This window comes from Chlamydomonas reinhardtii, chromosome 4, assembly GCF_000002595.2.
Source record: "Chlamydomonas reinhardtii strain CC-503 cw92 mt+ chromosome 4, whole genome shotgun sequence".
Taxonomy (NCBI): Eukaryota; Viridiplantae; Chlorophyta; class Chlorophyceae; order Chlamydomonadales; family Chlamydomonadaceae; genus Chlamydomonas; species Chlamydomonas reinhardtii.
In genome coordinates, this window is record NC_057007.1 from 3,141,828 (window position 1) to 3,165,046 (window position 23,219).

Sequence of the window (23,219 nt, forward strand, 5' to 3'; positions counted from 1 at the left end):
CCTCCCCTCCCCTCCCCTCCCCTCCCCTCCCCTCCCACCCCCACGCCTCGGCCCACATCCCATAAGTATTATCGCTTGCAACTAACGCCTCTGCCTGCACTCCGCTCGTTTTCGTTGGTTTTGGTTTAATTTGGGCTGGTATTTACAACTCTCCCCTCCCCTCCCCTCCCGTCCCACCTCACCGTGCTGGGGTGCACCACCCCCATCAGGCAGTGCGCCTCCCCCGCCGGCGCCTCCAGGGGGGCCACCAGCGCCGCCGACCCGGGGCACGGCAGCCGCGCCGCCGGGCCGCGGCCGGCGCGCTCGTCCCACAGATGCACGACGGCTCCGTCGGGGCCGCTGGCGCGCCCTGCCGCCGCCAGGCTGCGTACGGGGCACAGGCGTTATGTAAGGAGGGGTCGCGGGCGTTGTATAAGAAGCGGTCACAGGCGGTATATAAGGAAGGGGCGCAGGCGGTTAGTTGGGGGTGTGGACTGGGTGCTGGGCTCGTGCTGGAAGGCGGGTGTCGCAAGTGGACACACGTGGAGGCACGTGGGGACACGGAGCCATGCTTAGGGCATGCAGTTTAAAACGCACCCGCGCAACAACGCCTGAACAAGTGGACACTCCTCAAGACCCTCAAGACAGCACTGGCGTCATTGCTTATGCCTCTACCGCCCGCCCTCCCTCACGTGTAGGGCGCGTCGTGCGAGCGCGGGTAGCGCAGATACACCAGGTTGCGGGCCGCCGCACCGCCGCCGCCGGCGGGCGCGGCGGCGGCACCCAGCGAGGTTACGGCGGCGGTGGGCGCGGCAGCGCTCAGGTGCGAGCGCACCATGTCCTGTGTGTGTGTGTGTGTGTGTGTGTGTGTGTGTGTGTGTGTGTGTGTGTGTGTGTGTGTGTGTGTGTGTGTGTGTGTGAGTGTGTGTATGTGTATGTGTGTGTGTGTGTGTGTGTGTGTGTGTGTGTGCCGTGCCAACCCACACTGCCACGCGACAGGTCTACCCCTGCATTCCCTCTCCTCCCTCCTCTCTCTCCTCCCTCCTCCCTCCCCATCCCCCACGCCTCCGCCCCACCTGCCGGCTAGCCCCCAGGTCCAACAGCAGCACATGGGGCGACGCCCGGTCCACCAGCGCCAACCGCCCGGGGCGGCGCGGGTCCCACCCCAGGGCCGACACGTGCTGCCGCAGGCTCAGCGTCAGAACGGAGGAGGCGGGAAGCCCAGATGAGGCTGCAGCTGCTGCTGCTGCTGCTGCTGCGGAGGAGGAGGAGGCGTGTGCGGTGGCGTGTGCGGACGAGGGGGCGTGTGTGGATGAGGAGGAGCGAGCCAGGACTCGGGTGCCGCGGTGAGCCAGCTCATCCCAGGGCTGGAGCTGGAGCCGCTGCACGGAGGGGGAAGTGTGGCGGCGGCGGCGGCTGGCACCGCCGTCGTCATCGTCGTCTGAGCGCTCCTGGTCGCTCCTGCCGCCGTCGGCCTGCGGGGAAGCAGGGAGCAGAGATTGTGCACAAGTGGCGCGCGAGAGCCGCGCCCTGTCGTACCGTGCCTTGCTGCGTGCTTTTAATCGCTTTGGCTCCACACATGGGCCCCACCGAAGCTAAGCCAGTGCCTCCCCCATTCGCCTTCCCCGCACTTTGGGTGTGATCCTCGTAATCCCCTGCCACGGCTCTCACCGCCTCCGCCGCCTCCCGCCGCCGCGAGCGCGCCTCCAGCGCCGCGTCCCGCAGAACCCCGTACGGCACAATCCGTACGCATTGGTTGGCCTGCGCGATGGCCAGCCGGATCCCGCCAGATCCAGATCCGGCTCCGGATCCAGATCCGCACGTCGTCGACATCTCGATCTGCGTGATGGCGTCCTGGTGAAGCACGGAGGGCAGCCGCTGGCGCAGCGCTGCGTCCCAGGCTGTGGCCTGAGAGGTGGTTGCAGAGGAGAAGAGGAGCACAAGGTATACTTACTAGTGCGGTGACAAAGCACGTCGACGGGGTTAGGTAGGGAGGAGGTGGGGTGAAGCGAAGGGCTGGGAGATGCCAAGCCGCACACGCTAGGGGCCTGGCGACCTAGGTCCCTTGACGCCAGCACTTTGCAGGGCCAGCCCTACCGCCCCACTGCGGTCATTCCAGCGACCATTCACTCCTCCGCACACCGCCTAGTGCCGCTAGTGCCGCTTTCAAAATCCAGCATCCTACAGGCCCCGCCCACGAGTTCCCAAGTCCCCCACCTCATACCCCATCCCTCACGCCCGAGCGAATCACGCATTCACGCCCGCCCCTACCTGCGTTAGCCCCGGCCGCCGCTCCAGCCACAGCGCCTGCTGCGCAGCCGGCCGCAGCCGCCCCAGGCTCCGCGCCTCGATCAGACACGGTAGCGATCGCCGCTGCTCCTTCGGTAGCGGGAAGCCGTCGGCGGCTAGCGCCGGTGCCAGCGACGCTGTGGCCGGAGATGGCATCCGTGCCGAAGATGCTGTTGGCGGAGGCGGCCCGGTGCTGCGCTGCAAGTCCAGGCAGGGCCGCTTCGCTGGCCGTTCGCGCTGACCTTCTAAGGCAGCTTCCTGTGCCTCCGACGGTCTGAGCTCGTGCGACCCGGTCGCAGGGTTGGACAGGAAATCGGCGGTGGCATCGGGTGACTCCATACTGGTGCCAGCGCCAGCGGTCGTGGCTGGTCGCCGCGAAGCACCTGGGGCGCTTGAGGCGTCATCCATGGCCCGAAGCCGTGCGGCTGTGCCGGCGAGGCCCGGCTCGGCGGCCTTGCGGTGAGCGCCGTGCAGCATCTCCTGGAGCAGGGCATCCCGGCTCAAGCCCACGCTCGCCGAGAACACCCGCGGCCTTGCGTAACCAGCGCTTCGGGCCGAGCCTTCACCATTAACGCTTGTCAGAGGCTTGGAAGGTTGGCTGCGCTGCGCTTTCTGTACGGCCTGCGCTGGGGCTGGGGCCGCTGTTGGCGGGAGCGATGCTGGGGGCCGGTTTTCTTCGCGCGCCTCTGGCTGCGCATCTGGCAAGCCCAGTTTCTGCCGAGAGGCCGTAGCTGCTTTCAGTTCCTCTTTACAGCTTTCCGCTTTGTCGATGGGCTTGAAATAAGCTTTCAGCGTTTTCATGGTTGCAGAAAGGCTCTCAGGATCCCAGTAGTTACAAGCTCAATACATTGCTATGGTGATTTACTGCAGGGTGTGGCATTTTGTGTAACACCAGGTAATGCCCACAAGTAAAGCGAGCTGTCGTCGCCAGGCCGTGGCAGTTTTTGATGTGCGTGCGCAATCTCCTATGCTATGTGGTCGGTAAGAACAACGAGTATGTCTTTGACGCCTTGGTGCTCTGGTCGCGGGTGCTTGAATCCGTGTGGCGAGACAGGGCGAGACACCCTCCCCCCGCCCCGGAACTCCCCCGCTGTATACACCGCCGCCCGCGCGTAAAGATACCAAAATTGGCGTTGCGTGCGCCCAAGCGTGCGGCTGACCTAAACGGCTCGCCCCCCTGCAAAGATGAAATGGCTCGTCAATACACAAGTTCATGGAAAGGGGAAAGCGGGCAAGCCGTGCCAGGGTATGCAGGGACATGCGCACGAGCCACGCCGCGCCTGCATTGCCTGCAAGCCTGCACGGTGTTCTTGTCTTCTTGACTAGAGCCACACACGCACGTTGTTCACTTCCCTTACACGGGCACGCGCCATTGATAGCTTCCCCAGCAAGACTTGTAGTGGCATGCGTGCTGCAACTGTCCTGTATATCCTGCATCGTTCTGCATCCAGGGATTCCAGGCGCCCGGAACACCTCCACAGTCCGACGTTCAACCTCCCCTGCGTTCAACATAAACTCGTCAACACCAGGCCCACTCGTCAACAGCAACTGGTCAGGCCCAGACAACATCGCCAGCCCTTTCACTGTGCGTCTCCATATCATGGCCAAACGTTCACAAGAAAGAAAGTTCAATGCCGTAGCTAGACAACCTTTCTGTCACATACGGTAGTCAGCAACTCATAGTACTCATAGTGGAACAGGGGTGCCATAAGCCCGCTTCGTAGAATCGCCCGCTCTATGTTGAATCTTCGTTGTTACTGGATCCCATAAATCGTACGCGGCCGCCGTTTGGACAGTATGAGTGTGAAGAGCGGGACTCTCGTGGAGCGATGTGTCAACTCGTGAGTAGAGCTTAAACCATGCCCGTGCCACTGCACAGAGCATCCCGTCTTCAGGAGCGGTGTTTAAATGTCAAAAGAAAGGACTTTAATCATACTGTAACCGTAACCGTTTCCCGGCCTTACAAACCCTTCTTGCCGCCCTTCTTGCCGCCGCCCTTCTTGGGCGGCTTCACAAACGGGACGTAGGGGTCCAACGTGCTGGTGGGCGGGCGGGGCGGCGGCGCGGCGCCCGGCAGTGTCCACTCCTCTGGGACCAGGCGTGAATCCGGGATCTCGTTGGCAGGGTCGTAGTACTCTGTGGAGGTGTGAAGGAAAAAAGGTCAAGGAGGCGGGCTGCGTGATCGTGAGGAGCGAGGTGCTTGAGGACGGCTCACAGACGTCCAGTGCGATTTGATAAGACCCAGTATGGGGTTGCGAGGTTAAGGCGATGGGTACAAGGGGGCCGGGGGGCGAGGTAGATGCGTGGGGGCCAGGTGCTTGACGATGATTTAAAAAACAGTGGTCCGTAAAACCCGACACCCAGCACGGCATCCCAAAACACACGCCCCTGCCAGCCCACAAGGGGTCCACGCGCTTCGCACCTGCACAGCGGTAGAAGTCGAGCTTCTTGAATCCGGCGTACAGGCTGTCGTACTTGGGATCCATGGCCTCTGCCAGGTTGACCACAGATCCATCCGGGTGGATCCGGGTGAAGGGCTGCGCGCAGCTGAATCCAGAGCAGTAGCTCAGCACGGTCAACGCCGCGTCCAGCCGGTCAACAAGCCGCTGTGTGCCGGTGGGCAGGGGCTTCTTCAGCCTGTGGAGTTAAAAGCGGCGGAGCGGTCAGCAACCGTAAGCTTTTGTGGTATCTTTGCATCGCATGCAACTTTTAGGCATCGTCAGACACTACGGCATCTATCAGCGCAATGCCTGTTGAGAGAACTGCGAATTTAAATGAACTCACAGCAGATCGTTGACCTCGGCCTCGTCGGAGCTCAGGTTGAACAGCTGGTTGAGGCGCAGTGCGCCGTAAGCGCGCTCAATGTTGCAAAACACCACATACCTGTGAGTTTAAGCAACAAGGGAGTTGCACTTGGGACTCAGCGAAGAGGGGGTATGAGATACGGATGCGGTGTATATGTTTGTCGACTCGTGTGCCTGACATGCTAGACCCTTACTCATCCAGTGGTAAAGCCCGTGGCTGCAAGACACAGCCTGCTTGCTAAGCAGCTCCCCCAGAACCACCCTAGGACCTCACTTGTAACACACGTTTCCAGTGCGGCGGGTGCCGGCGGCGCTGGCTGCGATGGTGGCGTTCGGCGGCATGCAGGCGCGAATGACGCGGTAGTCCTTGCCGCGCCACAGGTTGCCATACTTCCACTGCTCAATCAAGGCCCTGCGTTCGAAAGGGGATTGCAGTAACGGTTGGGTGCCTTGCCCTGCTTGCCCGCATGAGCACACGCCCCGCCCCGCCACGTCGCACCTACCCGCACGATCCTGCGCCCCTCCTCCTGATTTTCTTTGACACAACCCGGTCCGCCCAGCCGCGACTCGCATATGCAGCTGCAGTTCTCCTTGCCGCGCGACTGTTTCCTTACGGGATTGGTTCAATGTTAAGCCGCGACTCGCCGCGCACTCACATGTTTGACCACGTAGAGATGCGGCCCGCCGCCGAGCCCGCCGCCTGCAGCGCGCGCCGCTCCCTCTCCTCCTCCGCCTCCTCCTCAAGCTCCATTACCATGGTCGCCTCCGCCAGCTGCCGCCGCAGCTCGTCCGCCTCCGCCTCCGCGCCCTCCAGCTCCGTACCAGTGGCGGCGGCGGCGCCATTTCGCAGCATGCGGCGGCCGGACCCAGACCCAGATTCGGTACCGTTCTCGGCATCATACGACGCCAAACGGTTGAGCAACGCATTCTCGGAGTCGTCGTCGTCAGAGCCCACGTCGATGGGTTTGCACTTGCCGCCCTTGCACGGCGGCGGGCGCGGCGGTAGCGGCGGCATGGGCGGCGGGCGCGCGCTGCGGGCGCAGGTGGCGGCGTCCGTCGCCGGCGGCGCCAGCATGTCCACGGTTCCGGGCGCCGCGTTCCAGTAGGCTCCCTTGTAGCTGTAGAAGGGGCTGTTGGGCTGCGAGTGCAGGGTGCGCAGCAGGTCGAATGGCAGCGGGGCGCCGTCGACGGGGTCGGCGTTGGCAGGCGGCGCGGCGCCGGCGAGGTTGAGGATGGTGGCGGTGACGTCGACCATGGCGGCCTGGACCGTGTTGGCGTAGGCGCCGCGCGGCACGCCGGGCCCGCGAATGAAGAAGGGCAGCGCGCTGCGGTTACCGGAAGAGTGGGTGTTGGGATTGGTGCCGTGGAACTGAACACAGTAATGCGCACGAGGACACGTGCGCAATGCCGCACAAACCACTGCCACCCTGCCCGCATGCCTCCCGCTGCCTGCTGCCCTTTTGCTGCCCCCCGCTCGCCCTCGTGCCCGCCCTCGTGCCCAAGCATCTCCCCGCACTCACACGTCCTCCTCATAGTAGGTCCACTTCTCCTGTGGGATGTTGTGCTGGCCCAGCTTGAATCCGTTGTCCGAGGTGTAGATGATGTAGGTGTTGTTCAGGATGCCCAGGCACTCCAGCTTGGTCACTGCAGCGGCGGAGGCAGCAGCGGCAGCAGCAGCGACGTGAAGACAGGAAGAGGTGTGCAAGGCTGCCGTGCCAAACCCAAACAGCCACGCGACAAGTTTACAGCGCTACCGGCCTACTGCCGCTTTCCCTCCCTCCCTCCCTCCCTCCCTCCCTCCCTCCCTGCCTGCCTCCCTCCTCTCTTTTGTCTTGACCAGGACTGGGGCCTTATCCCCTGCTGTGTCAGGCGTGCCTAGGGGTGAGCGTGTGGAACGCGCTCACCCAACACTAGGGCTTGTCAGCCCTAGTCATCAGTGGCTTCGCCACTACCAAGTGTAATTATCCCTCCCTCCCTCCCTCCCTCCCTCCCTCCCTCCCTCCCTCCCCTCAGGCCTGTCTCACCTAGCTTGTCCAGATGCTCATCGATGGCCAACATGGACTGCGCGCGGGCGCGGTAGCGGATGTCCGAGTCGGCGCTGTCCCACCACAGCGGCCGCTGCTTGCTCATGCCGAAGCGGTCGTCAATGGGCTTGCCGTAGTTGGGCCCCTGTTGGAGTTGGTGGTAGAGGCGCACTAATGTTAGGCGAGGCAGACTTAGGGTTGCAACTATGGCCAATCGCCTCCATTAATGGGCCGGGCCGGCCGGGCCCGCAGAGCGCTAGCACAACAGGCCACAACACACCACAACATGTTGGGAGAACGAAAACAACTTTAAATACGGTGAGCAAATTGAAAGAACGCTGCGCTGTACAAAACGCACCCGGGGAACCTTGAGGCCCGGGAACGCCGACAGGTACCGGTCGGCGATGCGCGGCAGTCCGTCCACGGGGCCGTCGTGGGGGGCGGACACGGCCAGCTTGAGGAAGAAGGGGTTGCCAGAGTCCACGGAGTCCCTGTGCGCGTGGTTGGGATGGAGGTTGAGATGTTCGGACGCAGAGGTCGGAGGCTAGGGGCTACGTGCCCCGGTCCGACGCCGTGGCTCCCCCCGTTGCTTTCCTTGACCCCTCCCCTCCCCTGCGTGCCCCACTCCTTCCATCACCCATGTTGCATCTCCCCGCCCGCACCCACTCCCAGCCCAACCCCGCTCTGCCCCGTGCTCCTGTGCCATGCGTCTCCGTGTCTCTGGTTCTTGCTAAGGGCTGGTTCACACAATCCTCACTCACTCGATCAGCGAGTGCGCGCGCTCAAACAGGTTGTCGTCGGGCAGGCCGACCTTGCGCTCGTGGTACTGGCAGTTGGTGTAATAGTACTTGAGGTACACGGGCGGGCGCTGGGCCAGGCCGGCCTGATGGTGGGGGGTGGTGGTACCGGCGTGGATGGAGTAGGTGGGACATCGGGATAAGCATAGGTGTTACCGGTGCGTGGAGAAGGTGACAGGACCGGGAATCAGGGATAGCTTGAGGTGCGGGGGGGGGGGGGCGGCGTGTGGGCGGGTGCAGCGTCACTGTGCAAGGTTTACCACGCCTTCCCACGCCACTGCACGGGATGGGGGATGGGCCTCAGGCGCCAGCCGATGACACCCATCCCAGTCCCCACACTCGCCCGTGCTCCTGAGGTCCCTGCGCGCCCACAGACCCAGACACCCACCAACCATCTGTGCCCGCCCCTTTGCCGCCCCCCTTCCGTTTCTTCCCTCCCTCCCTCCCTCCCTCCCTCCCTCCCTGCCTGCCTGCCTGCCTGCCGCTCAGCCCACACTCGCCTGGAACTCGTCCAGGTCGGCCTGGGTGGGCGGCCCCACACTGGGCATGAGGTGGTCCCAGCCGGGCAGGCAGCCATACCTGTGTGTGTGTGTGTGTGTGTGTGTGTGTGTGTGTGTGTGTGTGTGTGTGTGTGTGTGTGTGTGTGAGCGCCGGGGCACAGATGAGCAAGCAAGCAAGACGGCGTGGAACCTGCAGACCTTCATTTGGTTCCCAGGTGCTCCAACGCGCCCCGAAGAAGTCCTGAGCTAGCCCTGGTCACAGCCGGCCAAATACCCAAACCCGCCGTTCCATCGCAAGTATGGCATACGCTGTTTATGCAGTCACGTTTGCCGCTGATGCTGTCAATCACCGCACTCACTTGTCGGCCATGAAGGTGCTGAAGCCGTTCAACGCCTTGCCCACCCAGTAGGTCTGGTAGCCGGCGGCCTGTGAGTTCGCGGGTGTGGAGGGTCAGGCACGACATAAAACACCGCACAACGCGCGCAGACGGCCCGCCTTCCGTCCATGGACACCCAGAGCGGCAGCGCCGAGGCGGGCCGAGCTCACAGCAGCTACAGTACCCGCGCGCTCCATCACTCCCATGCGTAGCAGCAGCCCCCCCCCACATGCACGCTCACCTGCAGCCACAGCGGCAGATAGCTCTTGTCCAGCTTCTTGGTCTTAAAGCCAGCATAGCCACCTGCGCGGTCATGTTATGCCATGAAGGAATCGTCGCCAGCTAGCTCATCAGGAGAGCCAACTCGCAGCTCCGTTGCCTCTTCACGTCCACCCCGATGTGATGTGGGTCGAGCCAACCAGGCCCTATCCTAGCTGCCTCACCACGCCCTGTGCATGTTGGCAGTCCCGCGCAGTGCGGCCTGTTGCCAAACCCCACAGCCAAACCCCCTGACCCGCAGCTGAAGTGCCGCCATGTCCCTGTGCCCGCTGTCATGCACACGCTGCGTGACGTGACGTTATCCTCACCGTGTGGCGGGTCGTTGGCGGTTAGGTTGTTGTTGTGGCAGTGGCGCCCCGTCAGGACCACTGTGCGGCTGGGGCAGCAGTTACCCACAGAGGTGATGAAGTGTGGCAGCTCCGTCCCTGCGGGGCACGACACGGGGTGATGCACGCAGCTGAGTCATGCTTTGATGCGATCTGCGTCCATGGCTTTACTTGGGGTGATGCAGGCACGCAGCTGGCGATGCCTTGGCCGTTCAACCTTTCCTGCGCCGGCCGGTTTGGGGGTGTGGTTCCACACCAGGCCACCCCGGCTTGGCCACCTCGGGACGGCCTCTCACCTTGTAGCCGCAGATGTTTGTGCAGCATCGGCATGTAGTAGGGGTGCGTTGAGTTCATCACGTAATCCTGAGGGAGTTCGACAGGAGGGAAAGGGGAATAGTAGGTGCAGGGCTCGCCTGTCCGCCCGCCGCGTCCACCTGCCGCGAAGCAGCCGTTGCTGGTGTGGGCTTCACGCCGCGCCCGCCCTTATTAGTCTCCTAGCGGGCGCCGCGCACCTGGTCGTCGGTAAGGAGCAAAATGATGTTTGGCTTCGAGCCCGGCGGCACACGCGGCCGCGTTGGCGGAGGCGGAGATGGCGCGCTAGGCGGGGGCGATTTCCTTCTTGCCGCGCCTTCTGCTAGTTGGATAGCTATTGGTCCTATCAGCGCTAATAACATTAGAACCTTATGTCTAGCCATCGTCCCAGTGCTACACCAATGAACGGGCTTGCAGCAGCACCAAACTCAGGCACAACGACTACTCACGTCAGTTGGTGCATTCACACGGTACAGATATAGTAAAGTCAGGCTTCAATGATAAAACTGTTATGTGCAAAGGCTTACAGAGCACAATGCCTGCTGCTGCTACTGGGTATCTCGGGTGTCTGCCCCATGCATCCCAGCCCCACCACAGCAGAAACAGCAAGTATGCTAACATCATCGAACTTCCCCGCTTTTTTCATTATACCTCATTCCATGTTGTTTAAAGGCTAATTTATTAGGCAGGACCGCCCATGCCAATCCCAACTTTGCGCCGAGTTGTCTAGTTCCTTCCCGACACACTCCAACAGTCTCAATCTTTCCAAGCATTTGCAAACACTGGCTGCGGCATAGGCAACGTTCCAACGAGGCAGCCAACTCGCAGATGGACGAGGACCGGGCGCAGCAGAGGGAGCGGCTGCGCACAGTCCTTCGAGCCTGTGGAGCTGACCTGAAGCTCTTCAACGACATCTTTCTGGACAAGTTGTGGGACAACTATTATCGCAGCGTCCGCGGCCTTCAGGATGCCAGTCGCGAGAGCCTAAAAGACGCTGGGCTGCCGCTTGGCCTTGTCGACCACATATTGGGGCTGCAAGGTGCGCAGGTTTCGTCCTGCTAGAGTTGGGGGCTTTCACGATGTGCCTGGGGCTACCCGTCTGCATTACCTGTGACTACCGTGCCTGGCTGGGTACGGCCCTGGCGGCACGCCCTACTGATCCTGTTGAGCTGCTGGAGTGGTGGCCGGCCCTTAAACGGGCTGCCGCCACGTCCACCAACCGCCTGAGCCGGGAAGCTGTTACGAGGCGTGTGGCCGCCAGCCGGCGGGAGGCGGCCGCGCTTGAGGCGGCGGCAGCAGCCGCCGCCGCGGTGGAGGCTGGCGGTGATGTGCAGGTGGCGGCGCAGGCAGCCGTGCGTGCGCGATGCACGGCGGCGGAGGCCGCCGTGGCCGCGGCCGCCGGCGCGGCGCGACGTACGCGCCACGCGTGGCTGCGTGGCGGCGAGAAGCCCTGCCCTCTCCTCAGCGGCCGGCGGGTGGGCCGCGCGTGATTTCCAAGTTGAAACAGCCCGATGGCACCACTACATCCGACCCCACGGTCATGGGGCAGGTGATGGCGCGGTACTGGAGGGACGTCAGTGCCGCGCCGCCGCCCGTTCCAGACGCCCGCACGCGAATCCTGGATGCGCTGCAACAGCACGGGCGCCGGTGTACAGCCGAAGAGGCGGATCAGCTGGGGCGGGTTGCGGTCTCGGCGGCGGAGGTGCGCGCGGCGCTAGCCGCTGCGCCGGCTGGGTGCGCGGCGGGCCCTGACGGCATACCGGTGGAGTTATACCAACACTATGACAGTGAATTTGCGCCGGTCCTAGCGGATGTGTTTACGGCGGTGGGGGAGGGGGCTGGGGTGCCTGACGGGCTTCTGGATGGCGTGGGGTCTTTCTTCTTTAAGTCGGGCGACCCTACCGAGCCCTCTAATTATCGCCCCATCACGCTGACGGATACCGATTACCGCACCCTTGCCCGGGTGTTGTGCTTGCGACTGCAACCGGTGTTTGGGCGTATCATAGACCCTGAGCAAACTGCGTTTCTGACGGACCGTCGCATTGCCGATAACGTCCTCTTGCTCCAACTTACTCCTGGCCTGTTGAAAGCCGCCAAAAAGGCTCCGGCTGTGGCGGCCTTCCTAGACTTTTACAAGGCGTATGATACGGTGGACCGCTCTTTTCTGCTCGCGTGTCTGGAGCGCATGGGCGTGGGGGCGGGCTTTCTTACGTGGGTGTCCCGCCTGTTAACTGATACGCGTGGGGCGGCGTTGGTGAATGGACGTGTGTCAGGATGGGTGCCGTTGATGGCGGGCGTGCGGCAGGGCTGCCCGTTGGCTCCGTTGCTCTACCTCGCTGTGGCACAAGCCCTCCTGTCATGGCTACGCAGCAGGGGGCATGGTGTGCTCGCTAACCTGGCCTCGGTGCTGGCGTCCCAGTATGCGGATGATTGCACGCCGTTTTTAGAGGGGTTTCAGGCGGTGCCGGGGTTCCTGGCGGACATGGATGTGTTTCGGCGGGCGTCTGGACAACGGTTAAACATGACTAAAGTTGAACTGATGGTGATGGGGACGGTCGGCGGTGCTGGCGCCCTGCCGGCCGGCATGGCTGGCCCGCCCCTGCCCCCTGGCTGGCGTGTGGTGCCGGCGGCCAAGTCACTAGGGGTGCATTACGGGGATTGGGGCGCACTCTCCCCACCAGTTACGTTTGAGGCCGTGTTGGGGGTGCTGAGCAAAATCGCGCGCATGCCCGTGTCCATGTTTGGTCGGGCGGCCGCGGCGTCGGCTTATGCTTTGGGCAAGGTCCTGTATCATTTGGTATTTGCGGGTCTTCCCCCACTGTACGTTATTGACCGGCTGCTAGCCAGGGTAGCGGCGGTGGTGGATCGGCGACTGTCGCCGGCCCAGTTTGATGCCAACCCCCAGGCACGCCCGCCTGGCCTCTCCATTGAACTTATGCAACTGCCTCCGGAGGTGGGGGGGGGCGGGCCTGTTACCGCTGGTGCCGCATGTGAAAGCGCGGCAAGCCGGTCTCGCGGTACGGTGTGTGTTGGGTGTGTGTGGTCTGCTGCCGTACGTGCCCCCGTGGACCCGGGTCGCGGCGGCGTGGCTGCGCCAGGTACACCCGGCGGCAACGCCCCTGCGTTTGTTGGTGCGGGGGGCCGCGGACCGTGTGCTAAATAAGCCGCTCACCCCGGCGGGCAAGCCGTTTGCGCGCCTGCTGAAAGCCATGACTGAATTGCCCGCGGTGACTCTTGTGGCGCCGCCCGAGCCGGGCGCGTGGGTGAGTCATGTGCCGTTGTGGGCTAACCCGGCGCTGTGTGAGGACGGCCGCACGTGGGAAGTGGCTTTCGCGGATTTGTTCGCTCTGCCGGGACTGGCGTGTGTGGGCCAGCTGGTTGCAGCGCATGACGGCCTGAACGAACTGCGGCAGGCATTGACACGCCCTTGGGCGGAGGGCTGTGAAGCGTGTGTGGAAATGTATGTGACTGCCGTGTGGCGGCGGGTGCTGCACTGGAGCACGCGGGCGCGCCTGCCGTCGCCTCAAGCGGCGGCCGACCGGTTTGCGGCGGTGGTGGCCCTTCTTCCCGCTGGCTGGGCTGCCGCCGCGCGTGCGGTCCAGCTGGCTCGGGGGCCTGCCGCCGCGCTGCCGCTCCCGGTGGCCGACGTCGTGAGTGCTACGGCGGAGTCGGTGCGACAGGTGGTGCGGGGGCTTGGATGGTTGCAGTGCGGGGGGCCGCCCATCATGCTCACTGCCTACACGGTGAAGGCGGGGACCGTGCTGCAAATGGCTCCACAGTTAGCCGCCCTGAAGGCTAAGCATTTGCAATATGTATGCGATGCGGGTGTGTCGGGGGTGGGGGCTGCCCTGGCGGCGGGGGCCTTCGTGTGCACCTTGGCCCGCTTGTGGTCGCTGAAATGGGAGAATCATCATAAGGAAGCACTGTGGCGTGTGGCCGCCAACGCTTGCTGGGCGTTTCCACGACATGCTAGCGAGCGGGCGCGAGGCGTTGCTGTTGACCCGTGTTGGGCGTGTGGGGTTGACATGCAGGATGGGGACCGGCGTCACTGGTTTTGGGACTGCATTGTTGCGCTGTCACTGCGGGAATGTATGGGGATGGCTATGGGTTTCCTGCCGGAGGAGGCTCTAAGTGCCTTCTCTCGTGAGGAGTTGTGGTTAGTGCGCCCGCCTGCGGGGCTTGCGCCACCTGTGTGGGATGTGGTGTGTCTCGCTGCTATGTCTGCCCTGGACTTTGGTCGGCAGCGTGTGGTTATAGCCGGGTTGGCGGCGCGAGCGAAGCTGCCGTCGGCCCGGGTGCTGAGCATTGGACTTGCCGTCGTAGCTGACTTCTGGGGTCGTCTCCAGACGTTTGTGGCTTTGGGTATCAGGCCAAAGGGTTGGGACGCTGTGCCGTTTGCGCATCCTTTCATATCTCGGGCTGTTGGTGACGGCATGGTTTTGCGCTTGCCGTATGACGCTGATTCCCCGCCTCCCTCGCCGTGAGAGGTTGTGCGTGGTTGGTGGCTTTGTGTGTGGGCAGGATGCACGTGTGGGCGACCGTTCTAGTACCTGGACGCTTGCGCCCTGGTTAGTGCGTGCGCTGTGCGTGTGTCCTGCGGCCTAGACGTTTCCCGGCACTCCTGTGCCTAGGCTTGTGACGTTGAGGCACAGCGATGGGGCTCTGGCGGGTTGAGGCTTGGCTAGGACTCACTGTGCGCGGAGTCACACGGACTTTGCCCGCGGGAGGGTTTGCAGCAAAGTCGGGGTTGGTGGAGTCAAGTTGGGCCCTGATAGCATGTGATGGCTCGGCGTCTTCGGGTGCTGGGACTGTCCCCTCTGTAACATCCGCATCCATTACCTGTGACTTGACCTGAGCAGAAACAACAGCTCTAGCATCCCGCGGCGGTTCAGTACGTTTGCGATTGACGCGATTGACGCGCAAGGTTCAGCGTGCGCGCCTTTTGCGCTGTTGGTGTTGGCGTCGCCATCGCGTCTGTGCCCTGGCGTCCGATTGACCGACCAACCAATGGCTATCCTGAAAGCGTGTTTGGGATTCTTGTTGCGCGTTGCGGTATGCGGTAAGCGGCAGGCTTGGTTCCGAAGTGCGCGCCTGGAACTAGCCACACACATCGGGACTACGCTTTCCTGCCCCTTGCCATGTTCCATCACGAGCAATGCGGGTGGACTGAGCGCAAGCCCTTAGGTGTTTAGTCCCGCGATTCAGCCACCGGAGCGGGGGGCTGGCCGTGGGGATCTACCTCTGCCGCTGTGCGTTCACGCTGCAACCGATTGCCCGGGTGCTGACCGCCGAGTCCTCACAGGGGGTTGGGGTTGTTTGGGTTTTCCCGAGCCCAAGTACTCTCTGAGGATGTTTGTCCTTTCTGGCATGCTTCCCCCTTCAGGCCGCGCGGAGTCTGCGGCTGCGGGTGAGTGACTTTCCGCGTGAACTGTTGAGTTTCACTTGGTAGCGCCGATCATATTGGCAAACGACCCTGGACACAAGGAGGGTAAGCTGATGAAGGCCTGCACCTGCCCTCGGTAAATGTAACCACGCAGAGCGGCGGTCTCGCGCGCCAGCAGGTACGCTACGCCTTCCAATCATTGGGCCCCAGACTACGCTAGGGCGTGACACGGCGCCAGGGATGACGGGCTTTCACGTTGCCGGGAGCGGGCTTTGAGCAGTTGTGGACCGCCTCCGCCTCCGCACGCGGATGACAAGAATCTGACGTTACCGGGAGTGTTGAGCACTGTGAAGCAGCCATTACCATTCCAATGCCTTCTGCTATGCAGCCCCGGCGCTACAGATGTTCTGGAAGAATCTGACTGCGGCTGAGCTGACGGAGGTGGACGACCAGAAGGTGCTCTCGCTGCCGCCGGGCGTGCGCTTCCCGGCCAGCACAGCAGCACTGCACCAGCTGCTGCGGCGCACGTGCTACGACACCGCTTTCAACAAGATGCAGGACTGCCTCAACGAGCCCTCATCAGGCACCCGGCGCTTCCTCGTCCTGGGGACACCAGGTGTGTCATCAGGAGGACAGCCGGCACTCTCATCTGCCCCCGTGCATGGTGTTGCGACCCCCGCGTTATGCCCCTGCTGTATACTCCTCGACATACCACCAGGCATCGGCAAGAGCGTGTTCCTGCTGGACCTGCTCCACCGCCTGGCCTGCATGCGGCGCACGGTGGTGTTACTTTCTTCCCTTATCTACCCCAGCGCGCTGCTGTTTCAGCCCGCAGCCGCCGACGGTGCCGGCGGCGGCGTGTTTGCGGCGGACAACCCCATCGAGTTCCAGGAGGAACTCAACGACTCCAACACGTGGTGAGAATTCCTAGCTGTTAGGCTCGCTTGGTCGCATTCGGGACGTGCTGGTGCTCAATGTTGCCACGCCTACCGGATGCGCATAACAGAACAGAACCACCCTTTCCCATGCTCCATCTACAGGCTGCTGTGCGACTCCATCGAATTCTCGTACGTGAAAGCCATAACAGTGATGGTCTCCTCGCCGCGCGCCGGCGCCTACAATGTAAGGCTGTTGACGACGCTCAATTGACAACAAATGGTTCGTCTGTGGCGCTCACTCGCTAGCGGAATCCGTGCCTTGCAGAGGTTTGCCAAGACCAACCATCTGGAGCTGTGGATGGGACCGTGGAGCCTGGAGGAGATTCGCGCCGCACGCTGCCTCGAGCCGTACGGGGCAACCGTTGACGTCGAGACGGCGGAGCGGCTGTACAAGACATGGGGCGGGATCCCGCGCTACGTTCTGGAGAGTGCTAAGGTAGGAAGGGTTGTGGACGTGTGCGCAGCATGTGTATTGCACGATGCGTGATCTGCTGTTCGACACTGTGCGTAAGGGATTGGTTACGGTTGGACAAGAGTATGTTTGCCACCAACCAACGTTTGCTGCTCCCATCTTGCTTGTCTGCGTCCTCCAGAACCCGTCAATGCAGCGGAAGCTGGACGACGCGCTGGGGTGGAGTGACCTATTCGCTGTGCTGCGCTCGGTGAAGCATATCGAGGCCGCCCCTGAGGCGAGCCACAAACTACTGCACGTTCAGGTGATGCCGCGCTGGTTATTTGCCCCGGGGGTCGTTCTTGTTTGACCCCCATAACACGCTCACGCCCGCCACCCTGATGTGCAGGTGAACAACGCGTGTGAGAAGACCGAGGTGGTGTTCGGCTCGGACGAGATCGCCAACCGTGTGACCGAGAAGCTTCAGGCAAGATTCATGCACGCATGCTAGTATCGATAATCAGCTGCGCATAGCATGGAGCCCACGGTAATCTTGTTATTATGCTCGTAGGCGAATGGCATGGTGGTTCTGCGGCAATTCCTGACCTGGTCCGCGGGCGAGCCGAGGGCTGCCAGCCTGCGGGGCCTGCTTTTCCAGGCTTATGCGTTCCAGGTGCTCGCACGCGGGGGCACGTTCCGGGTCAGGGACCTGACTGCTTCCGCAAGTGGCGGCGGCGTGCCGCATGAGGTGGTGCTGCCGCAGCTGTCGCGCCTAGATGTGCAAGACCTGGCAGCAGCAGAGGCCGGCTCCCTGGTCATTCCGGCACGGAAGAACTTCCCGGCCATCGACTGCATGGTGGTGCTGCCAGCCCGCGGAGGCGTCTTGACACCTTCCCGTCGGCTGCTGTTGATCCAGCTAACCGTGGCTGCTTCGCATTCGGTGGAGGAAAATGCGCTGGCGGCGCAACTTAAGCTGCTGCCGGCGACAATACGACGTCTGAAGCCGGCGCTGCTCATCGCTGTGCCGCCTGACATGTTCGACTGCATTGGCGCTCAGAAGACGTCGGGCACTGGGCCTCTGAGTGGCGTGCAGCAGTATGCGCTGGAGGTGCCCATCAGCGGCTTCGGTGAGAGCACCAACATGAGCAACGCCAGCAGTGGCGTGAACACCAGCAGCGCCAGCAGCACGCGGGACAGCCGCCGCAGCGGCCGCGTTTCACGTGAGCGGCGGCGCAGCGGCGATGTGAGCAGCAGTGCGGTGCTCGTGCGCCCGCACATCAGTAGCTGTCTGCCAACGAGGCTGGGGCGACGAAGCCTGCCGTTGGGTGACGTAACGCGCCAAGCCGTCCGCGGCGCCATCGTCCCCACGCGGTCACTTGGGGCCTGGTGATTGCGTTGGGGAAGCCTTTTTAGTTATTCCATACAAGGCATGAACTTTGCACCGGCATCTCGTTTACTACATATGAAGACTACCGGTCCACTGGACAACTGCGAATGAGTGTGGAGGAGAGCGAGGTCCGTGCTAAGACAGCGTGGAGTTCGGTGCGTTGCGGGGAGGGTCCGGGGGCGGACCGAGGGGGGTGCAGGGGGGGCCGAGCCGCCCCCGCTGCAAAAAGGGCATTTCGATGGAAATCGTGGATAGCCAGGGGAGAGGGGGTATGCACCAGGGGAGGTGAAGGCCAGGGGAGGTTATGGTGAAGGCAGGCGAGTTTGCTCCTCTTCGGCTAGGCGGGGGCATATGGATTAGAAGGGTCTTCACTTGGTTGGTAGGTTGCGAAGGCGAGAAGGAACTGCGGGGCTGTGACACATCGGTGTCGACATTCGCGTTCGGTGAAGGAAAGTGCGCTGGCGGCGCAACTTGAGCTGCTGCCGGCGACAATACGCATCATATTATAGTCAGAAACGTAACATGGTGTGGCGTATCCGGCTGACCGTGGGCGACGTGTACCTCTGCAACGGTTGCCCCCGCGGCCTGTACTGGGATAGCGGCCTATGGAATGCCCTTGCCCGCGAGGGCGCTAAAATGTACACGAAGACCGGAACCATCCGCCGGGGCATGTGCGACCGGTGCTACAGGCAAAAGTACCGCAAGTACTCAGCCACTCACTCACCCGGCCACTCGCTCAGCAACGCGCTCACTCACCCACCTTCACTCACCCACTCACCTTCACCCACTCACTCACTTCTGTGGGTCTGTCTGTGTGGTGCTATCGCCTGGCCGGGCGCCCGGAGCGTGAGGAATGCGCATCAGCAAACTTCCAGCCAGCCAGCAACTTGTCGGTACAGTAACGCCGGCGTTCGACCAGCCATGCACTTCTGCTCTGCCACTGCACACTGTTTGCTGTCTGCTTACGGGTCTGGGCATCGGCTGCACCCTACGGGACCTCGCCAACCTGCCTTGAACCCTGTCCCATCACACACTCACCTTCACCCACTCACTCACTTACTTCGCAATTCAGGTCAGGCAGGGGCCCAGACCGGGCGCTGCTGCGTCTGCTGGTGGACAAGTACGCCCACCTGGTGGTCTACGTGGACGAGTACTACACCAGCCAGGTACGCTGTGATCTTCACAAAGCAATGCGCACAACGCTCAATGCACACGTACCTTACCTGGCCCAAACCTATCTCTGTGTCTGAGCAGGTGTGTGCGAAGTGCGGACGGCGCCTGCTTGGTAACGGGCAGCGCTGCCTGGAAGTTGTGATTCCGTTTGGTGGCTCGCGTGCCCGCGACGTCCAAGTGTGCCAGCACTGCGGGACTGTGTGGGTAAGTGGGATGGCAGGTTTGGGGCGGCAGGTCGGTTTGGAGATGATGACACGGGATGACACAGGGCGGTTTGGAGATGATACGGGGTGACACACGGGATGACACACGCCCTGTTTGCATGTCGAACTGCAGGGCCGCGACGCCAACTCGGCTAGAAACATGCGGCACGCGCTGATGGAGATGCTGCTTGGCAAACCGCGGCCTGCAGCCCTGCGACCTGCTGGCGGCGGTGGCGGTGCAGGGCCTGGCGGCGGCGGTGGCGGTGGCGGTGGCGGTGGCGGCGGCGGCGGTGCAGGGCCTGGAGACGGCGGTGGCGGCGGCGGTGGCATTGCGCCTACCGGCGGCAACAGCAGCGGCCACGGCGTTGGGCCCGGTGGTGGCGGCGGCACGGGCGGCCCTGGGCCCAGCGGCAGTGGCGGCGCGCATGTTCGGAGCAGAGGGGGCGGGCAAGGCCACGTGGAGGAGGACAGCGCGGCGCCGCCTTCAAAGCGGCGCCGGCGCGCAGGTTGAGACCTGCCGGTGTTGTCTGGTTAGCGACCTGTGCTGACGAGCATGGCGTAGCAGGCAGTCGGCTGCAGCGGCAGGGGTGTTTTCCTTGCTGTCTGGTTGGCCTGCTGCCTGCTGCACTAGTGCTTGATAGCTGGGCGCGACTGGGCACATATGGCGGGCGGTGCCTGTACAAACCGACCCCGGCTATGTCCGGGAGATGAGGCTAGTATCGGAACCTTCGGCCTCAGACGGAGGACATGGCGTGGCGGCACAGCCCACTTTTCCCTTGCAAGGGAGAGCCACCTTTTCTTGTCGTCATCCGCCGCTATTGCATATTGCTTGTAAATAGGCGGTAGCGAAATTTCGGGCGGAGCGAGAAGTGCCTTTGCGCGTTCATGGACAATTGACTTTCGCGAGGTCGCGAGGAAAGCATCCAGTGCACGCGGCCGAGGCAGGAACCGCCGCCGCCGCAGGGGCGCCGGGGCCGGCCGCCGGCGGCTGCGCCGCCAGCGCTGCAGCTGCCCGCGCTGGTCCCGCGGCCCTCCTAGCCGCAAGTGCTACACAACTCGTGAAGTCCGCACTTGCCCGTGTTAGGGATGTGGGCCGGCTCAGACACCCGCTGACACAGGCTGTTTCAGAGCCGCTCAGCCTCTGGAGGGATCTGCACAGTAGCCGTCCAGCGCCTCGAGCAAGCCGTCGGGCAGCTGCGGTAGGATGGGGGAGGGAGGCGAATGGATGGGGGACACGCACAAAGGTGAGAGAGGGGCAGCGGGCACTGGTCTATACGGGGAATCCAGGGGAAGAGAGGCGGTGTGAGTTGCAAGGGGCCTAGGTCGAAGGCTGAGCCCAGCACCTCTGGATGGGGGTTTTGCCTCTGATGTGGAAGCATCTCCGTCTGCGACTGGGCCTGCAGTGTTCGGTTGTGAAACTTGCCCAGCCAACCCACCATGGCATCCCATGCACCTGCCAAACTGTGCCAAGCCCCTCCCCCTGCGCCCCGCCTCCTCGCTTCCCCTCCCCTCCTCTCCCCTCCCTTCCCATCCTCCGTTCCCCTCCCGCCGCCCAGATCCCCTGCCGCCTGCCGGTCGACCTGCTCGAGGCCATGGGGCCGGGCGGCAGCAGCGACCACTTCCCCGCCCTGCTACAACCCGACCACACCTACTGCAGGCAGCGGGTGAGAGACGCGAGCGAGGGCGCGTGCCATGCGGCGTATGCCGCCTCACAGCTGCGGCTGGCACGAGGGCACCACGGTGCCACCCTTTCAACCCCGGTTCAAGGTCTACATATCTTTGGGATTGGATTAAAGTACCCCCGCCCCCCTCTCACGCTCCCGCTTTCCCCTCACTCCTCTCTTCGCCCAACGCTGTCGGCGCGGGGCTGGGCTGGCGTGGGCCCGGCTGTGTGCCTGGAGGTGAAGCCCAAGTGGGGGCTGCACCCCAGCGAGGTGCCGAGGGGGCCCGAGGAGGAGGGCGGCGGCGGCGGGGCGGAGGGAGGCGGGGCGGAGGGGGCGGGGGAGCAGGAGCCGCTGCGGCGGCGCTACCCGCGCTTCATGCTGCACATGCGGCACAAGCACATCAAGGTGCGGACGGCCTGCTTGCACTACAGCCTGGGGCGGCTGGGGCGGATGTGAGGGTCCGAGCTGTGCGGGGTAGGGGGGGGGGCGGGGGGGGGGGTACCTGGCGGAGGGGCGACTGTTCTGCCCTGGTGAACTTGCGTGCCTGCCTCGCGTAAGCCCACCTTCTGTCTTTCCCCACCCACCCACCCCACCCCCCGCTTGAAGTTCCGCAAGATGGTCTACCGTCTACCATTTCCTTCTCACGTGTCTGTCGGTCGCCTTGCGAAGCCCTCTTTATACTACTGGCACTGGCAGTGTGCTAACACACGGCGTCATGGTGCGTCACACCCCGGCCACACACACACACACACACACACACACACACACACACACACACACACACACACACACACACACACACACACACACAGGCGCCATACACTGTCTTTGCGTTTTGTTATCCTTGTGCTCCTTAATACACAGGCGCCGAAGCCGGCGCCACCCCCGTCACGGCCACGGTGGGCTTCGGCGGCATCGACCGCACCGGCCCGCGCTGGCTGGCGCTGCGGTCGCTAGCAGCCAGCCTGCAGGGCTTCGTGGCAGCGACTGGGGCCGGCCAGGTATATTCAGCCAGTTATATCCGGCCACATATATGCGGCCGGATGTTGCCAGGTGTATCCGGCCCAGATAATATCCGGCCTCCCACCGGTTTATACATCCAATTATAGTCCGCGGCATGTTTAGAAAAATATGCCGGATATAACCCATCCCCCAAAATACAGACGAGGAGGGTGCGTGCGCACTCTGTCGCATGCCCATGCCCTCATCTGCATTCTCAACACGCCCGGCCTCCTACTTCCTGATAACGCATGCCTGGAACCCTCTTCCATCTCCCCGTGCATTATGCGCTCACAATCCGTTCCGCTCCTTCCCTCCCATCCCATCCCGTCCCCTCTGGATACGCCTTCACATCCTTAAACAATCATGAGCGTAGCCCCTTTCGTCCCGCCGCCCCCGGATTGGGTATGCGTGTAAACCCCTCCCCCGCCCCCCTCGTACCCCCTGTACCGCCCCTCCCCCTCCCCGCCCCCAGGTGTGCTGCAGCGGCTTCACGCCGTACAGGTCCTGGACAGCCAGGGGCCTGTGGGTTGAATATGCGGCAGTCAGGATTTCCCGACACGCCACACTTTCACCACATGCTACAACATGCTCCGCAACGCACGCGCGAAAGCCTGTGCGTGTGCGGAAGCACCTGAGGTGTTGCACGATGTTGCTCGCTTCGGGCAGCACGCCCAATACGGAGGATGACATCTGGGGTGATATGTGCTTGAAGATAGATAATAGTACTGTTTACGGGTGTTGGGAGTCGGCGAGCGACAGCGAGCATGCCGATGGTGCCGCGCCGGTTGAGAAGTTGTTAGGAGTTCTGGATTTACAGTTGCGCGCCGCTTGATAAAAGCTTCAAGCAGCACAGGCCTGACAAAGAATTCGGATAAAAACGTTGGTGTGCTACTGCACGGCTGCGAGGTTTCAATCTGTCGAAATAAGACGCAGTTTCGGTCATTTGCTCGGGCACGTCCCATAGCATTTCGCAGCTCGTGTCGAATGGTGTGGTTTGGTTGCTTTCCTTGTGAAGTTAGTGTTGATTTTGGCCTGTTGAACAGGGTGAACATTTGTAGTTGCGTAGCAGCGTCTCTACCTGCCGACCTGTGGCCTGGAGATGGCTGAAGTAGCTGGAGTTTGGTACGGGAAGAGGCCACGACGCGCGAGCCTTCAAATGGGCGCACGCGGCGTTGTTTCTTCACTCCACCAACAAGTACACAAACAAGTACAAGCGTGCGAGTCAATCAACAAACAATTAAAGCTCTCCAAGTTTCCTGTAACAAGCAATCAAGCTTGTCTGTTTCCCCTTCGGCCTGACGGCCCTGTATCCGACTCTCGCCGCGAGCGGGCGCTCCCCCTCCGGTCTCTCCGCCGGCCCGAAGGGCCGGCGCTGTATTGTGCTGGTGTGT

The 23,219-nt window shown here is 62.9% G+C and overlaps 4 protein-coding genes across 5 annotated transcripts in view; 2 read left to right on the top strand and 2 right to left on the bottom strand.

Annotated features, from left to right (window-relative positions):
* CHLRE_04g226001v5 (uncharacterized protein) overlaps nt 1-3,248 on the bottom strand; it is a 5,516-nt gene extending 2,268 nt beyond the window's left edge. The window contains exons 1-5 of the mRNA XM_043061996.1: nt 2,251-3,248; nt 1,651-1,887; nt 1,056-1,454; nt 672-820; nt 183-363 (exon numbers count right to left, since the gene is read on the bottom strand). Of these exons, the coding sequence (XP_042925348.1) occupies nt 183-363; nt 672-820; nt 1,056-1,454; nt 1,651-1,887; nt 2,251-2,745 (1,461 nt within the window). The 5' untranslated portion in view covers nt 2,746-3,248. The remainder of the gene's footprint in view (nt 1-182; nt 364-671; nt 821-1,055; nt 1,455-1,650; nt 1,888-2,250) is intronic.
* A 204-nt stretch (nt 3,249-3,452) lies between these two features.
* Nucleotides 3,453-10,186, bottom strand: CHLRE_04g226050v5 (uncharacterized protein). The gene is made up of 15 exons (XM_043061997.1): nt 9,888-10,186; nt 9,672-9,738; nt 9,358-9,474; nt 9,012-9,073; nt 8,753-8,820; nt 8,394-8,472; nt 7,858-7,979; nt 7,455-7,587; nt 7,097-7,241; nt 6,593-6,716; nt 5,729-6,397; nt 5,347-5,484; nt 5,053-5,151; nt 4,691-4,905; nt 3,453-4,404 (listed from the first exon to the last, which is right to left on the bottom strand). Exons 2-15 carry the CDS (start codon nt 9,727-9,729, stop codon nt 4,229-4,231), a joined length of 2,205 nt encoding a protein of 734 aa, XP_042925349.1. The 5' UTR covers nt 9,730-9,738; nt 9,888-10,186; the 3' UTR covers nt 3,453-4,228.
* A 172-nt stretch (nt 10,187-10,358) lies between these two features.
* Nucleotides 10,359-18,440, top strand: CHLRE_04g226100v5 (uncharacterized protein). Of its 2 annotated transcripts, none has more exons than XM_043061998.1 (10): nt 10,359-10,726; nt 15,071-15,094; nt 15,225-15,248; nt 15,459-15,686; nt 15,789-15,987; nt 16,111-16,192; nt 16,274-16,444; nt 16,602-16,724; nt 16,809-16,886; nt 16,971-18,440. In XM_043061998.1, exons 4-10 carry the CDS (start codon nt 15,473-15,475, stop codon nt 17,787-17,789), a joined length of 1,686 nt encoding a protein of 561 aa, XP_042925350.1. In that variant the 5' UTR covers nt 10,359-10,726; nt 15,071-15,094; nt 15,225-15,248; nt 15,459-15,472; the 3' UTR covers nt 17,790-18,440. The 2 variants fall into 2 exon arrangements, with proteins under 2 accessions (XP_042925350.1, XP_042925351.1); XM_043061999.1 differs by lacking the exon at nt 10,359-10,726 and adding an exon at nt 14,539-14,746.
* Nucleotides 18,441-20,248: 1,808 nt separating this feature from the next.
* Nucleotides 20,249-23,102, top strand: CHLRE_04g226114v5 (uncharacterized protein). The gene is made up of 3 exons (XM_043062000.1): nt 20,249-20,406; nt 21,691-21,840; nt 22,301-23,102. Exons 1-3 carry the CDS (start codon nt 20,367-20,369, stop codon nt 22,357-22,359), a joined length of 249 nt encoding a protein of 82 aa, XP_042925352.1. The 5' UTR covers nt 20,249-20,366; the 3' UTR covers nt 22,360-23,102.
* The last annotated feature ends 117 nt before the right edge of the window (nt 23,103-23,219 follow it).